The sequence below is a fragment of the Dicentrarchus labrax genome, unplaced genomic scaffold (genome assembly GCF_905237075.1).
Source record: "Dicentrarchus labrax unplaced genomic scaffold, dlabrax2021, whole genome shotgun sequence".
NCBI lineage: Eukaryota > Metazoa > Chordata > Actinopteri > Moronidae > Dicentrarchus > Dicentrarchus labrax.
In genome coordinates this window covers 7,807,484-7,823,624 of record NW_026136722.1, presented here as the reverse complement: position 1 = coordinate 7,823,624, position 16,141 = coordinate 7,807,484, and the positions used below count along the sequence as shown (strand labels likewise).

The 16,141-nt window shown below is 40.5% G+C and overlaps 2 protein-coding genes across 5 annotated transcripts in view; both read left to right on the top strand.

Moving 5' to 3' along the window:
- The window catches only part of samd9l (sterile alpha motif domain containing 9 like), a 24,590-nt gene extending 17,996 nt beyond the window's left edge, over nucleotides 1-6,594 (top strand). For all 3 annotated transcript variants that reach the window (XM_051388890.1, XM_051388892.1, XM_051388891.1), the window contains exon 3: nucleotides 1,252-6,594. In XM_051388890.1, coding sequence (XP_051244850.1) covers nucleotides 1,252-5,900 — 4,649 coding nt within the window. In that variant the 3' untranslated portion in view covers nucleotides 5,901-6,594. The remainder of the gene's footprint in view (nucleotides 1-1,251) is intronic.
- gaa (alpha glucosidase) overlaps nucleotides 1-15,968 on the top strand; it is a 26,112-nt gene extending 10,144 nt beyond the window's left edge. Inside the window, exons 2-20 of one of the 2 annotated variants that reach the window (XM_051388903.1) lie at nucleotides 7,830-8,372; nucleotides 8,929-9,083; nucleotides 9,339-9,504; nucleotides 10,273-10,369; nucleotides 10,517-10,636; nucleotides 10,831-10,949; nucleotides 11,083-11,214; nucleotides 11,454-11,564; nucleotides 11,653-11,766; nucleotides 11,978-12,062; nucleotides 12,437-12,554; nucleotides 12,953-13,086; nucleotides 13,304-13,455; nucleotides 13,635-13,783; nucleotides 13,886-14,027; nucleotides 14,202-14,300; nucleotides 14,873-15,037; nucleotides 15,243-15,395; nucleotides 15,546-15,968. In XM_051388903.1, the coding sequence (XP_051244863.1) occupies nucleotides 7,833-8,372; nucleotides 8,929-9,083; nucleotides 9,339-9,504; nucleotides 10,273-10,369; nucleotides 10,517-10,636; nucleotides 10,831-10,949; nucleotides 11,083-11,214; nucleotides 11,454-11,564; nucleotides 11,653-11,766; nucleotides 11,978-12,062; nucleotides 12,437-12,554; nucleotides 12,953-13,086; nucleotides 13,304-13,455; nucleotides 13,635-13,783; nucleotides 13,886-14,027; nucleotides 14,202-14,300; nucleotides 14,873-15,037; nucleotides 15,243-15,395; nucleotides 15,546-15,611 (2,817 nt within the window). In that variant the 5' untranslated portion in view covers nucleotides 7,830-7,832 and the 3' untranslated portion in view covers nucleotides 15,612-15,968. Of the gene's footprint in view, nucleotides 1-6,727; nucleotides 8,373-8,928; nucleotides 9,084-9,338; nucleotides 9,505-10,272; nucleotides 10,370-10,516; nucleotides 10,637-10,830; nucleotides 10,950-11,082; nucleotides 11,215-11,453; nucleotides 11,565-11,652; nucleotides 11,767-11,977; nucleotides 12,063-12,436; nucleotides 12,555-12,952; nucleotides 13,087-13,303; nucleotides 13,456-13,634; nucleotides 13,784-13,885; nucleotides 14,028-14,201; nucleotides 14,301-14,872; nucleotides 15,038-15,242; nucleotides 15,396-15,545 lie in introns of those variants that run through there. The other variant, XM_051388902.1, reaches the window with a different exon arrangement.
- The last annotated feature ends 173 nt before the right edge of the window (nucleotides 15,969-16,141 follow it).

Here is a 16,141-nt window from a genome sequence, read left to right as displayed (position 1 = left end):
TAATAAGATTTAGAATGCAGTATTTTCTTTCTTGTGATTTTTTTTTTCATGGCCAACAAACTCAAAACTCAAAAAAGAGAAAATGCAGTCAGATAGATAGATAGATATTCTCATTAACCTTATTTCCAGTCACAGCAGGCAGAGTGTGCCAGAAACACAACTCTACGTTTGTTAAAAGAGTTACAGTATCAATTTTAATCATAATATGTCAATGTTGTGTTTACAGTTTGTTCTGCTCCCCCAATGAGACAAAAAAAGATTTACTATTTAATGACTTTTTTGAAGATTTCATTAGGAAATTATAGGTTTGCATCCAAGTGCCACAAGCATCAACAGGAAGGTGGAAAGTATTGAGATCAGGGATTGGGTTTAATAATTAGATTTTCCATCTAATCATATTGCGATTATTTTTACAGATATTGTGATATGATTCACAAATAGTGTAGAATAGATCAAAGTTTAATTTTCACTGAAAAAACAATTTAAGTTTTGATGATCTGGAACATATGCAGGGTATTGCATCTCTTCAGGACTACAGTACTTCATTAATTACAAAAATGACAGCTTCTGCACTTTGGATATTGCACTATTATTGCCATATGGCCATATTGTACCCTTTATTTACTTGTATTTATTTGATTTGTGGGCTTGGATGAAGCTGGTTTCGCCCAAATTGCAGCAGGCCAAATGAACAAAGCTACCAATGTGTGTAGCTTTTTCCAGGCTGCGAAGTGCAGTGAAATGGGCTCCAGAGATCGAAAGGCATAGAGGCTGATACATACTTAAGAGAGAAAATCAGTGTCAGAAAATATGACATCTGTGACTGGAAATATCTGCCCTGTTGGAGGGGATAAAAAGGGACTATGAAGGCATAGTCATGGCGGATTGCTAATTACAATGGAGCCCAAATCACCTGACCTGTGACTGTTGCCAGTAAACAATACAGGGTCAATTCCTAAACATTAATATTTTTAATCAAGCAAGGATTCCCTGTACAATTCACAGCATTAGTCTAATCTAAGCAAAATTGGTATTGTAACTGAAATGTGACTAATCGTATCGATAGTGAATCTAATCAAAATGGAAACTGAATTGATTGTGAATGCTGTTTAAAGTATGTGCTACTATTAAACATCTCTAAATTTGCAAATCCCAAATATGTCTGAGGTGTGTAATATAACTATAGTCCTCCTCTGATTCTGTTATCTATAATCAAATGCATTGCTTTTTCTGTCTTTTCTCACTGTACAGCTGAAGAACTTGAGCAGTCACCCAAGAATTGGACTGAATCTCAAGTAAGCTCCTGGCTAAGATCTATTGGAGTGAAGGAGCCGTACATAGAAAAACTTTATGATGCAGAAGTAGATGGACATATCCTTCTTACATTGAATGAGGACTTTTTGACAGCAAAAATTTGCATGAAACCAGGGCCTGCTCATTTGATTATTCAAAAGAGAAATGAGCTCATCAACTCCAAGCAAAAGTCTCAAGAGAAGGAAAGGCCCACCAGTGGCAAAACAACTGAATCGGAGCAGAAAAACATTAATCAGAAATCAGTTCAGTGTCCTACAAGTGAAGGTCCTCCGGCACAGACGTCTGAGAGAGATCAAGATGGAGAGGAGAAAGAAACTGCTCAGGAGCCTCCTGTGTCGACTTCGAAGGAAGACTGCAGACCACGACCATTTGATCAAGAAGGGATTGATTTTATATATGTAAAGCACAGAGTCCTGCAACCTGAATCAGGTGCCTTTAACCTGACAACTCCATGCCATGAATTTAAGTCTTTTTCGGTAGCTGCTGCATTGGATCGCACAAGACTCCAAGCTAAGTTTGCCAAAGAGGTCCTTAAATTTGCAATAGGCTGTATGAATATTAGAACAAATGGCACAATACACTTTGGTGTGATGGACAGCAAGGAGGATGCAGGACACGTACACGGTGAGATCATTGGTATCCCTGTACAAGAGAAAGACATTTATGTAGATGCTTTAGACTACATTGAAAGGAGTATCTCCTCTAACAAGGAGCATGTACGCCAGTGTGTGCGGCCTCCAAGGTTCATTGAGGTCATAGGTCGAGAAAGTACAGAAAAGAGGTATGTGGTAGAGGTTGACATTGTGCCTTCAGTAAATATTGTAAACAACAAAGTGTATGCAGTACGTCTGCCAAACTTCAAAGAGTCAACTAACAAAGTAGAATTTGAGAAAGAAACGATTCTGCGAAGGGTGGGTTCAAAAACGGAGCCGGTGAGCGACAAAGACCTAAGTGACTTTTACCAGCGAGTCAAAGATCGGGATGCTCAAAGAGAAGAAGCAGAGAAAAGTCAGTACCTCAGTGCCCCAGACTTCTGCCAAGACCTCGGAAGGAAACTCAAAATGCTAATGACAAGTGGGAAGAAATTCATTGAAAAGGAGAAATGGTTCATACTCGTCACAAACAAATTCAGTCCTGATGACCTTTGTTCCATTGATTGGCTGCTTAACATGAACGTGTTCTGTGTTTTTGACTTTGACCCAGACTCAAAGACATCAGGTCTTTGCAGCAGGTACCTTCAGCATCATGCAGCGAATATGCATTCTCTGCAGAGCTATAGGATATCTGGTGACATGACCATCAAAGAATTCACAAGCCAACTGCATCTGTTCGAGCAAACTAGCTGGATCTTCTGTAATGGCTGCAATGACTTCAAAGGAAGTGAAACTCCATGTGATGAAATGATTTGGATCAAGACAAAAATGACTTTCTTAAGGGAAGCTGTGTCTTTGATCTGTAAACAGATCTTGCCAAAGGGGACTTTCCAGGTGATTTTTCTTGTCACATCACCAATTGAAAAACCCCTATTGCACACCTTTAATGAGTTTTTTACAGATATGGAAGGCCATGAAGACATCATTTGCATCTGTGAATCACAGAAAAACTTCCAGAAGTGGCAAAGCTTTGCAGAGGGTTCATGTGGAAGTAAAACAGTTCAGAATTCCAGTGTTGTTGGGATGAAAATGAGTCACATTAATGCAACTCTACAGCAAATACAACCTATAAAAGCATGTGCCAGCAAACACTTGCCAGTCTTTGTGAAAGGGACATGTCTTCTTGAAACACAAGTAGAGGAAAAGATGTATTCTCTAGAACTTTTGACTGTCGACCACTGTGATGAAACAAGCAAAGACTTCATCAATGAGGAAAAAGCAAACATTGAACAGCAGTTCTACCGTGGTGGGAGAGTGAACTGGTTGAATTTCTGGCTTGCTGAGCACAAGTATGTTGGAGAAGTAATTGAAAGAGATGCCTATCATGATGTTTCCAAACTTCTCAATGACACTTTGAAATGGAACGCAGATCAGACTCCAGTGAATAGCATAAACATCTACCATCACCCAGGAAGTGGTGGAAGCACTGTGGCAAGACAAGTGATATGGAACAACAGGAAAGATTTAAGGTGTGCAGTTGTGAAGCCTTCATACTCAGCTCTTCTTGTTGCGCAACATGCAGTTGAACTAAGAGAATATGAAGAAAAAGATCCACAGAGGTGTCTTCCTGTGCTGCTCCTCATTGAAGACTCAGACAAAGAATATCTAGATGATCTCAGGAATGAACTAGAGGTTGCCATTAACATCAAAAGAATCCAGTATGGAACTCTTTGTTTCATTTTGTTGAGTTGCAGACGATCCCATGATCCAGAGAGGAGATGCAAGGAATCTCCATTACAGAATGTGTCTGTCACTCACAAATTGTCTGCTGAAGAGAAGAGAAAGTTTTCAGGAAAACGAGAGGCACTTCAAGAACGATATGAGCCTCAATTCATCCTGACATTTGTTTTGATGAGTGAAGGATTCACTAAGGATTATGTTCAACAGTTTGTAAAACATTTGCTCCAAGGCATTGACCGTCAATCTGTTGTCACTCGCCTCATTCACTATGTAGCGCTGCTGAACACTTACGTTCAAAACTCTTTCATCTCTCAGTCCCATTGTGAAGCTTTGCTTGCTCTAACTATTCATATGGAAAGGTTTCACCAGCACGAGTTTGAGAAATCACTCAGCGATCAGGCTAAACTAGTCTTCTTGCACCTTAGAGATGACAAGACGCACATCGAATCAATCAGAATCATCCACCCACTCATTGCAAAGGAAATTCTCCAACAACTTTTGGGGAACCAACAGACCCAAAGCAGTTTGGCAATGGATTTGCTCTGCGAGAATGTGCTTTTTGAGCACAGATTTGGAAGGGACGAATATCTGTCATTTTTGAGAGCACTTTTCATAAGGCGATCCAGAATAAGCAAAGGTGACAAATATGATAGTTTTTTCTCTCCTCTGATTGAGCATGTGTGTGGAAAAAAGAAAAGCTCAGACAAAGCAACTGAAAACGAGCAAAGCCCAGACAAAGCAATTGAGTTGCTTAAGGAAGCATTCCAGCGTTTCCATAAAGATCCATTCTTTGCACAACAACTTGCTCGTCTTCATTATACTTATGAAAAGTTTGAAGAGGCAAAATACTGGGCAGAGACTGCAGCTAAACAGCTGCCCAACAACTCATACATACTCAACACAAAAGGGCAGGTGTACAGAAAATGGTTCCAGGCTAAATGCAAGGCTATTGACAAAGACAATGTACCAAAGACAGCCCAAAATGTAGCAGATGCTGTGGGGACTGCACTAAAAGCCCTTGAGTGTTTTCAAGACTGTGAGAAAGCCGATGACGCAGATATGGAACACCTTCACAGTTCAGGGTTTTTTTCTGAAGTTGAAGTTGGATGCAGCCTGCTCAAACTGATCTCTTCATTGGACGTGTTTGCAAACAGAGCCAGTGGTCATTCAGAGTGTATGAAGTACATGTTAACAGACTACATTCCTGTGGTAGTAGAAGATGCTTGGGAACCATTTCATGACCGGTTGAAAAAACTTCACAAGACAATGCAAGATGCCTTGGAATGGATTTCAGAAGACCTCAGCTACTTCCAGACAGACACTGGTGCAGATGAAGAAGAGACCCCTGAAAGTCCCGAGGAGAAGATAAGCCATCCATTAACATGGTTGGCAAAAAAATCTTCAGAGTATGGGAAATACTTCAGTGAAGCTTATTCTAATGCACGTCAGTCAATCCCAGCCAATCTAACTTCTTTCCAGAAACGCATGATCATCTATCACCTTGGCGGGGGTAATGTAACATCCATCCTTTCCAAGCTAACTGACCAGAGGGATGCAGTGCCTCTTTTAGAGAACATCCTTTCTCTGTACCCCAGTAATCCAATAAAGGCCAAATTTGGCCAAAGGGATATTGTCAATTACATAGTGGCCCACATTTCTCTGAACTGCCTGTCACCAGAAACTCAAAAGGTAGCTCCTCTGAAAGATCTACAGGCACTTTGTCATCAGTTCCCAACTGATAAAAGGAAATGTCTACCAAGTGCCCTGTTCTTGCTTACCTTGCTGTTCTGGCCGGAGGATCATGACACACAGCGTGAGAAAGAAACCAAATATGAGATTATGCAATCAGCAGTTGAACACCTGGAAAAAGGCTACTGGACCAAAATGAAGGACATTCCTCAGCGGAAGAGAAGGCTTTACACACATTTCTTCCTGGGCAATGGGGATGGATTGGATAAATTTGTCCACAAGAGAAAGTTTGAAAGAGTCACAAAGGTGTTCTCAGTCAGTGAGAAACGCATGAAGTGGTTTAGGGGTGAGGCATGGAAAAAGCCTGAGATTGCCAAGATGCTGAAACGTGTGTCTGGATGGACTGAAGATGGAGTGGTATATCTTGAGGGCCCTCAGAAAAAGAAGTTCAATATTCTGCCTCTTCATGTACCTTCAGTGCCTCATAGTAATGAAAACATTACGTTCTACCTGGGGTTTACGTTCAGAGGCCCTGTTGCTTGCAACATAATGGTGAAAGAGTAGTTGTTGTTTTTTTAACAATGATCCTGTCTCATGTGGCTATATGTCAGAAACATTGGACTAGTATTGGCCTTATTACCAAGAGCAAGAACAGATTGTGAAGAGATAAATTCACAACACCCAAGCCTTTTTGTGTGCCTGCAAGTTTGTCAGGTAGGCAATATATTTGTAAAAGAAGAAAACAATTTGAAGCACATGGTTTGAGTATTGTAATGTAAGTTGTTAAGATAGTTTGATATTTGTTTCTGTCTTATACGTTAAGTGTACTAAAAATAAAGCTATATATTGTTTACATATGAACATTCTCATTGTTTTTAGATCCAGTTCAGATTGACTGCAGTTTACATTTTGAATTTTCTTAAACTCCTTTATTTCCCAGGATACAATGTATAGAGTAATGAAATTCAGTGCAACTATGTTCATGGAAATTGTGTTTTAACAATAAATGTATCAAGAGCTAAATAGCCACATTTTGTACAGTTGAAGAAGAATATGTATACATATTGATGAGCAAAAGAAAAAGGTTGAGTAAAGTATCACATTTATAGAAAATGATTTTGAATATGAAAACTTGCTTGTCCTTAATATGAAACTACAAATGAAACCACTTGGACTACCTGTACTTTTATTGCTATACTTTGAATGTTAATAAATATATGTAAAACATGTCACCAAATTCAATAAACTGTTCATTAAATTTTATGTTGTCATTCCTTGAACAAACTACATGACAGTTAAGTGATAAGTGATAGTGTCTTTTCAGAAGACTTACAGAGTGGTTTATCTAGATATGTTGGCTCTAAACCATGTAGCTTTAGAAATTAGACAATGACTTGAAAACCAAAGCAAGTTGTCAAAAATGGTCCCTGTTTGATTTTAATTCTAGCTGAAAGTATTATGGAGTAGTAGACAATGTTTTGTGATTGAGACAACTTAGTCAATACAGGATTCATGCATTTGCATCACAGAAGCCTATTTTGAGATTTCATACAGATTTAATCTAAAACTGAATGAAATGAATGAATGAATCAGAATTAATTGTCTCCCAAGGTAATGGTTGGGGTTTTGGTATTGGTTGAACCTATCAGGAAATGTGTCAGTGTGTGTTCCTCTATTCAACTGGTGTATGGTCATAAGATTTTCACCTTATCAAATAGTTTAATTTAATGACACATAATATTTCTGCAATGTATATCGTTTTTAGTAGAAATAATTCAGGAATAAAATTTACACAATTTTGGTACCAAAAAAAACATTTGATACATATTTATTAAATATAAAAAATAAAAATCTGACAATTAGTGTGGCCACTAGTCTATCAGAAAACCAAACATCCCATTTAATAACATTAAAGGCATTTTTTGTTCTTGCCTATGTATTTTCGTCCCTTGATTAAAACATACAGCAGAAATTCCCGTGTAGTTTTCATTCATACACAAAAAGTAGAAGAGAAAGGAGAAGCTGCGGCAGAAGGAGTTTTGAGCACTTTTGTCCTAGTACGCTTGCCCTAGTTGGATGGTAGTCTGCGCTTTGCTTCGACCATTGACAGTATATATATATAACTTATATGTCTTCTACCTGCATCTTATTTCATTCTCGACAGCTCGTTATTGTCCCGCTGTCATTCAGCACAACTGGTTTTCTACCACTGCTCGCACATGAGGGGAATGCTAAATAATAGCACCGACACTGAACTGCTCTTTAGCTTATTGCTAACTTAGCTAACAGCTATTCAACTAACCGAGCTTCAAATGATTCAACATCCACAAAATGTAACATAACTGTGAGTGTGAATGCGTCTCCATTAGCTATATGTTCGTGATGACTCTCTGTAATAAGTACAACTCACTCTGAGAGTGAATATTTGCACCATACGAAGCACAAATCGGGTCCTGCAGAGCTCACCTGAAGTGACCTCTGCCCTGTGATGAGGTTATGGGTCTGCTGTCTAACTTTACTGTAGCTTTGCTCCTCCTCGCCTTTGCTTTGTCAACATGCTTATACATTAACAATTTATCTAACCACGAGACCAGACTGGTTAGATCAGTCTGTGCTAAGCAAAATAGAACCAAACCACATGAAAGTCTTGTTAATACTAATCCAACAAAAACACAGAACAATTCAGTGGATACAAGTGGAGTGCACCCAGAAAGCTCCCAGAAGACTGATATTTCCAGAGACATTAAATGCACCATGGCCCCTGAGAGTCGGTTTGACTGTGCCAGGGACCGGCTTCTCAGCCAGGGGGAGTGTGAACAGAGGGGATGCTGCTACGTCCCTCTACCAAAGTCTGCAGGACTACCTTGGTGCTTCTACCCCAGTTTGTACCCCGGCTACAAAATGGGTCCCTTCAGTCCCACCACGCGAGGCCGTGCTGCCAACCTGACTCGTGCCACCCCATCCTATCTCCCCAGAGATATCTCCACTTTACATCTAGAAATCATAGAAGAGACTGCAGGCTGCTTACACCTCACTGTGAGTATCCAAGACTATGTTTAAAAAGACATGATGAAGGAAATGCAGCAGGGTCCACTTGAGTTTTCTGAAGATTTGCATGTCTATAATAAGGAAAATATACCATGACCATTAAGGTTGGTAGATTTAAAAAGGTTAAGGGGGAAAACAAAGTTTCCATTCCCTGCTGTATTGTACATGCTGTGATGATGAAGAGAGTTCATTTTCCATGAAATGGCTCAAAACCCTGAAATATTATTTTGTACAGTCAAAAATTGGAATGAAATTTGCTTACTTTTCTCCAATATTATGAAGTAAATGTCTTCATCAGTGCTTTCTAATGTTGTTATAGACAATGACGGTCAGAAGATATGATTGTGAAAGTTCTAGTATTGTTGGAAAATGTATATGTAGCACTCTGAATCTGGCTTATATGTGTATAGTTGTGTGAATGACTCAATATTTAAAACTTTTATTAATTTATATGGATGAGTTCAAGAGATTAGACCCTATGCTGTTCTATACACACTGTTCATTAGCAAGTTTAAAACTGAACTGACTTGTGTTTTCTCTTAAGTTAAAGGATTCATCATCTCAGCGATATGAAGTTAAGCTCCCAGCTGGTGTTCCTCAGAACAAAGCTGATCCGACCCAAGATGTCTTGTATACCACTGAATACCAGTCTGACCCATTTGGCTTCATAGTGCGGCGAAAATCTAATGGAAGAGTGATGTGAGCAGCTCTATTCAGTTTTATATAGGATGCATTATATAGATGGCATCATGGTAATGTCTGTATATGTCCATCATTACTAGCATTGCTTAGCTTGTGCCTATTCCTTCTGTGACAGTGTTAAAGTCCCAATTTCTGTAGTGTGTTCTTTTGATTTTACATATATAATGTATATTTCTATGCCTGTAATAGTTTTCTTTGTCATGATGATCATGTAGTGCATGTTTGTTTGTTCTCTGTGTCCCTTTGGTCCAGTATGAACACCACGGTCGCTCCTCTGCTGTTTGCTGACCAGTACCTGCAGCTGTCCACCTCATTGGCCTCTTCTCTTGTGTCTGGCCTTGGGGAGCATTACACCTCCCTCCTCCTGGACCTTAACTGGACTTCTGTCACTCTCTGGAACAGAGACATGGCGCCTCATGTGAGTCTGTTGCAGTGGCTCCCAACCTCAGGGTAGGGACCCCTCAAGGAAGGTTTTACAGATAATTTACAAGTTATGCTGTATAACGGGGAAAAGCGTATTCTGTCTGTCTCTAATCTTTGTGAAATGATGAAAAGTTTAACCTCTTCCAGTCTCAAAAACCTAAATGAAACCAAATTTAAATAAAATCCGAGGAGAATCATTCCCTGATTGAACTGCTCACAATTTAAATGACATGGGGTTGCAAGAAGTCATTGGATTGCTTAAAGGCCAACAAGCCAAAATGCTTAGTAAGTAGAGACATGTCAGTGATGAACATTATGTATATTATAATATATATCATCCACTCCTTTTTAATTTATAGCATATTAAAGGTCCAGTGTGTAACATTCAGGAGGCTCCATGGGCAAAAATGGAATGTAATATTCATAGGTATATTTTCATTGGTGTATAATCAGCTGAATTTATGAATCGTTGTGTTTTCGTTACCTTAGAATGAGCCATTTTTATCTACGGACGCTGCGGGTCCTCATCAACAGAGGCCGCCATGTTTCTACAGTAGCCCAAAATGGACAAACACTGGCTGTAGAAAGAAGTTTTCACAGCCAACATAGTTTCACCTACACACTTCACAGCCTTGTCTCATTCCCAGGTCATCAAATATAGATGTCAGGGGTGTTCAGTTAGTTGCAATCTGCAACTTCACAGCTAGATACAACTAAATCCTATACACTGGTCCTTTAAAACATGTTGACACTCTCTCTACAGGCTGATGCTAACCTCTACGGCTCCCACCCATTCTACATTGTACAGGAGGAGGACGGCTTGGCACATGGAGTTTTTCTTCTCAACAGCAATGCAATCGGTACGGGGCTATCCGTTACAATAAGACACACAAAACATCCCACTGCCATTTCCTAATCTTCACTTTTCATAAAGATTTATTTTTTCCAGCATATAACAAACTTATTCCTAAATATCTATGTATGTGTATCTGTTTATGTCTCTGTAGAGGTGATGTTGCAGCCGACTCCTGCTCTCACCTTGGTGGCTATTGGAGGAATCCTGGACCTGTACGTCTTCTTGGGTCCTGACCCTGAAAGTGTTATACGGCAGTACCTTCAGGTCATTGGTATGTCTTTTCCGTGATGTCATTTAACAGCACATCTCAGGTAGCAAGAGCAATAGGCATATACACATACCAACAAGAGAAATGTGTGTTTTTTAAGTGGAAAACATGGAAAAGCACACCACCGTGTGTAATTTATATTTAGTCCTGAGGCAACCTGGAAAAGAGTGTTCTGTGTTGTCATTATCTATCACCAGGCTATCCTATGATGCCTCCCTATTGGTCGCTGGGCTTCCATCTGTGTCGCTGGGGTTACACAACCACTAATACGACCCGACATGTGGCACAACGCATGCACAATTCAAAGTTTCCCATGGTAAATGAAGTACTCACAAAACTCTATAAAATGGAAGTGATAATTAAAGCTCACATTCTTCCCACATGATTTATTATGCACAAATCTGACCATAATGAATGTGTGAAAATTTTGGATTTTTTTTCACCACCAGGATGTGCAGTGGAATGATCTGGACTATGCAGCCAAGCGCAGGGTATTCACCTTTGACCCCTGGCGATTCGGGGACCTCCCAGAGATGGTGGAGGAGTTCCACGAGAGAGGCATGAAGTACATCCTCATCCTGGTGTGACAGCTTTAACAATAAAAGAAAAACTAACTGATAATGCTGATTTTAACCAGCAGTAAATATTTGAGCATTTAATTCAAAAAGGAACAACGCATATATCAGTTGTTCAAATTGGTGACAGTATTGTGTGATGTGAGCTGAAGTTATTCATTAACAATGTTTCTCCAGTAGATGGCGGCAAACCTTTCTTAACTTGTGACGTGACTTGAGTAATGCTCTCCTGGTTTCTGACTAAGGACCCTGGGATCAGCAGCACTAGCCCCCCTGGAACTTACCCCCCCTTTGATGATGGACTGAAACGAGACGTCTTCATTAAAAATGCAACAGGACACATCCTGATAGGGGAGGTTAGACACATTTATTGCTAGGGATGTATGATTTTCTGTACAATTGTTAGGTGTGTATGTCATGCACGTTCCCAAACTGTGTATCCAGGTTTGGCCGGGCTCAACAGCCTTCCCAGACTTCACCAACCCAGAGACCAGACACTGGTGGGAGGACTGCATCACAGATTTTCATTCTAAAGTTCCTGTGGATGGTCTGTGGATTGTGAGTATTTACACACACACACACACACACATACACACACACACACACAGCGTACAGGTTATTTAGCCACCAAGAGTAACATTAAGACATCAGCTATGTCAGGTTTCCAGTTCTGAAATGTGAACATGGTTTTTAGTTGAGTTTGTTGGTGCCTTAGAATGACACAGCGAATCATTTTATCTCTGTTGTTTTTTTCCCGTGCTTCATCCAGGACATGAATGAACCAGCCAGTTTTGTGCAGGGCTCAGTGGAGGGCTGTCCTGACAGTGATCTTGAGAACCCACCCTACACCCCCAGTAAGTGTACTGGATCAGTGTCGCACCATTTAAAGACATGCAAACATTATTGGTTTTACATTTATAGTCAGTTTATTTGTTAAAGTACGTTATGTATATACTTTGAATACATAAGTTAATTCATTGCTACATAGAGACGGCGGACAAATTAAAGGAAAAACCTGAATGAATGAGTGGAGAAACATGGCAAATATCAGATGCTTTCATACAGGACACAAGGAATGGTTTGAAAAGAATGAAGATTATGTAAATCAATTGAATGCCTATGGGAGGATGGAGGGTAGTAGGTTTGTGGTTTTTCCTTTAATTTGTCACCCATCTGTGTGTTGCATAAAGTTGTAGCCTGTGTGTCTCTCTGACTGTCATACAAGCAGGAGTGGTTGGAGGCCAGTTGAACTCAGGAACTCTTTGTATGTCGGCTCAGCAGAAGCTGTCCACTCACTACAACCTGCACAACATGTATGGACTCACAGAAGCCTATGCCACGCACAGGTTAGACCATGCAGCGATCAGACGCAGTTGGCAAAAGCCATTTTATGTAATACACCATTGTAACAAAAACAAAGTCAAATCTTTTAACATCAGTTGACAAAGAAGTAATACATGTTTTTACCACATAGTCATATAGCTTAAGCTTAAAAGCTTAGCTTAGCTTAAAAGTGGATCAACAATGTGTCGCATGAGCAAAACATAGTGTATGTAGTGGTATTAAGTAGTGGTACAGCTCATGGGAATTAAAATTGCTCTTGCATGGTTGACTGTGTGTAAAATGATAGACAGACTTTCTTTGAGAACCTACCAATTTCACTATGCTGGAGCTCAATGTGACACCACAGAAGTTGTTCTTTTGTTGTTATGCTGTTTTAAATCTGGGATTGCTTAAATCTCAGTGCTCTTAGGAAGGTACGAGGGAAGAGACCCTTCGTCCTGTCTCGCTCCTCCTACCCTGGCATCGGACGCTTCTCTGGAGTGTGGACAGGGGACGTCAGGAGTGACTGGGAGCAGTTGCGATACTCCATCCCTGGTGAGGAGATGTGGTATTGTTATTATGTTCAAACATTTTCACAGTTTTTCAGTGGTGGGATATTGGCTTGAGATTGTCTCACTTGAGGGTTTTTGAAAGTTCTGTATGTGGTAGAATAAAATGTTCAACCAAACCATCAGAAAGATCTTTTTGAAGTGACCACAGATCATTTGATAGATTCAAATTGACCTTTTGCACCCCTCTCTTTCCCCCACAGCGGTGCTGCAGTTCAGCCTGTTCGGCGTGCCCCTTGTGGGGGCGGACATCTGTGGCTTTGGAGGCAACACCACCGAGGAGTTGTGTGTGCGATGGATGCAGCTTGGGGCCTTCTACCCATTTATGAGAAACCACAATGACAAGCCAAACGCTGTAAGACAGAGACGATGTTTTTTTTTTTTTTTTTGTTTTTTTTTTGTTAATGACGCAAGGGTCTGCCCTGTATGTTTTTTCCACTGCGTCTAGAGCAGTCCATCTGTTTCATGTATTATGAATAGAGGTAACTCTATATCTTCTCATTGTCTGTGTTTCTGTGTGTCTGTGTCCCACAGCCTCAAGAGCCCTATGTATTTGGGCAAAAGGCCCAGGCAGCCATGCGAAGTGTATTGAACCTTCGTTACTCCCTTCTCCCGTTCCTCTACACACTTTTCCATCATGTACACGCCACTGCTGACACTGTGGCCAGGCCTCTCTTCGTGGAGTATGTCCTTTCTTCTCTATCCTCTATTATATTACGTAGATTAAATGATTAAGACGATATCTTTCGCGTTCTATAAAATTATCTTTTTTCTATCCCGCTCAGGTTTCCTACTGACCCTAACAGTCAGACCATAGACCGACAGTTTCTGTGGGGGAGTTCACTTCTCATAAGCCCAGTCTTAGAGCAAGGGGCAGTCGAGCTGGCTGCTTACCTGCCCCCTGGCACCTGGTACAGCCTGCACAATGTGAGTCGCGCGACCCTGTATCACAGTCTCACAATACCACTCGCACATAGGAGCCTTAAGCCAAAAGTTCAATCCATTTTTGTTTGTTTACTGTTAAAGGCCACCATGTTTGAGGCTTTCAGTGATAACACATGTCTAAAGTATCTACATGGTGATCTGTGTTTTGCCCTCCAGGGTCAGCCTTTCTACAGTAAAGGTCAGTACCTGCTCCTGCCGGCCCCTCTAGACACCATCAACGTCCATGTGAGGGAGGGACACATTATCCCCCAGCAGGTGGGTGTCAATATGCAGCTCATTTTGCTGAGCCTAGCGCTTATCATTTTGGGTTCAGTAGGAGACAAATGTGGTAGAGATGAATTATTAATAAAATGTTTCAGGATGAGAAAAACCTGCAAAACATAATTGAAACAGGTGAAACAAGTACCTACTTACAATTCTAAATAGCTGAATCATGTTTGAGGCCGGTGTAAAATAAACAAGCAGTGCGCACCAGTGACTGTAACTATTAAAACAAATATTATAGTTTACTGTCATCAGTGCACTACATCTCTTAGCCTTAGTTTGATATTCAGTACAGTTCCTTGCTGATTATTAAAATTTAGGCCCAGTTTCTAGTTGATATTTTTAATTGGACATGTATTTTTCTAAAAACAATTGTTGCTTTATTTCAGCAGTAACCTCAGTTTTCAGTAAAAATGATCTGTGACATGGATGCACTCGATCAAATGTTGTTCCAGGCTGGGTTGAACTATAACAATCATAACATCCAGACCGACGTCTTAAAGCTGAAACACTTGATTTCATCATTTTCTCGTGTTTTCTTCGACCTGCCTTTTCTTGTGAAGGAGCCTGCTTTGACAACCATAGCCTCACGCAGAAACCCTTTCTTCCTGACGGTGGCACTGTCAGCAGGCGGCTGGGCCCGGGGCGACTTGTTCTGGGATGACGGAGACAGTCTTGACACCTTTGAAATGGGAAATTATTGTTACGTTATCTTCATTGCTGGACAGGTAGGGAAGAGACAAGTGATATTTGCATTGGGAAAGCTGACGAGGCTGTGTTTTGCATTTTACTGCACTACTACTACTACTACTACTACTACTACTACTTGATTCAAAAGTCCTCTACTGAATGATACAGTTAGGTTTAAATGCTTACCAATCTCTTTTTGTGATTGATTTAGACAAAAGAAACATTTCAAAATGTCTTCTTCAGTCTCAGGTGGTGAGTGATCCTGTTAGGCTTAATGGAGCCCTTGACGGTCTGGTGCTGGGAGGGCTGCAGGTGTTCGGGGTACCCTCGCCACCCCTCTATGTATTAGCCAATGGGGACAAAGTCAGGGATTTCACATACCGCAGTGACACCAAGGTGAGTTCTGTGTGACTCAGCACTACGTCACTTTACTTTAGTGTTTGTCGTCCTCAGAAAGATAATGATGACATTCTGCAGATAAGTGTGTTTGTGCCAAAAAATCAAACCGTTCTGTCTGCCGGACTCTGTGTCTGTCCCTTGCCACAGGTTTTGACAGTGACCAGCCTGGCTTTGCCCATGACGAAGGTGTTTACAGTTCAGTGGGCTCTCTGATGCACTGAGCCTTGTTACCCAATAACCTTTGGGAGCCTTTGCATTTTCACTGCTGCTGAAAACGCTATCTCAACCATCCCAGAGCTCAAGATGCACTTAACTCTTGCTCCACCTCTTTGTCCAAATCAGAAAGTAGTGCTTTGTAAGAAACAGGTTTTTAAAAATGTGATGTTATCAAACAAAGGGAACCATCATCTTGATGTATCTGTTTTTTTCTTGTTAGGTAATTTTGGCTGCTGCTAACTGCCACACTGAATAAAGATAACTGTTTATAACCTCTTTTGTACTTTTAAGATTATGTTTATATAAATCTTTGTTACGGAAGTGCATTATAAATAAAAATGGTGAAAAAAGATACACCTGTTTTTGGTGCCAGTTCTGTTTATTTCTTTGTCTGTCAGCAGTCTATCATGAAACATGATGGTTGTAATGGGTCAAGCAGATCTGAATCAAGGGGTGGATAAATTATTTTTCAGTTTTGCCACATTGCAAGATAGGTCAGTTGTAACACCAGTGTCTATGACAAAACG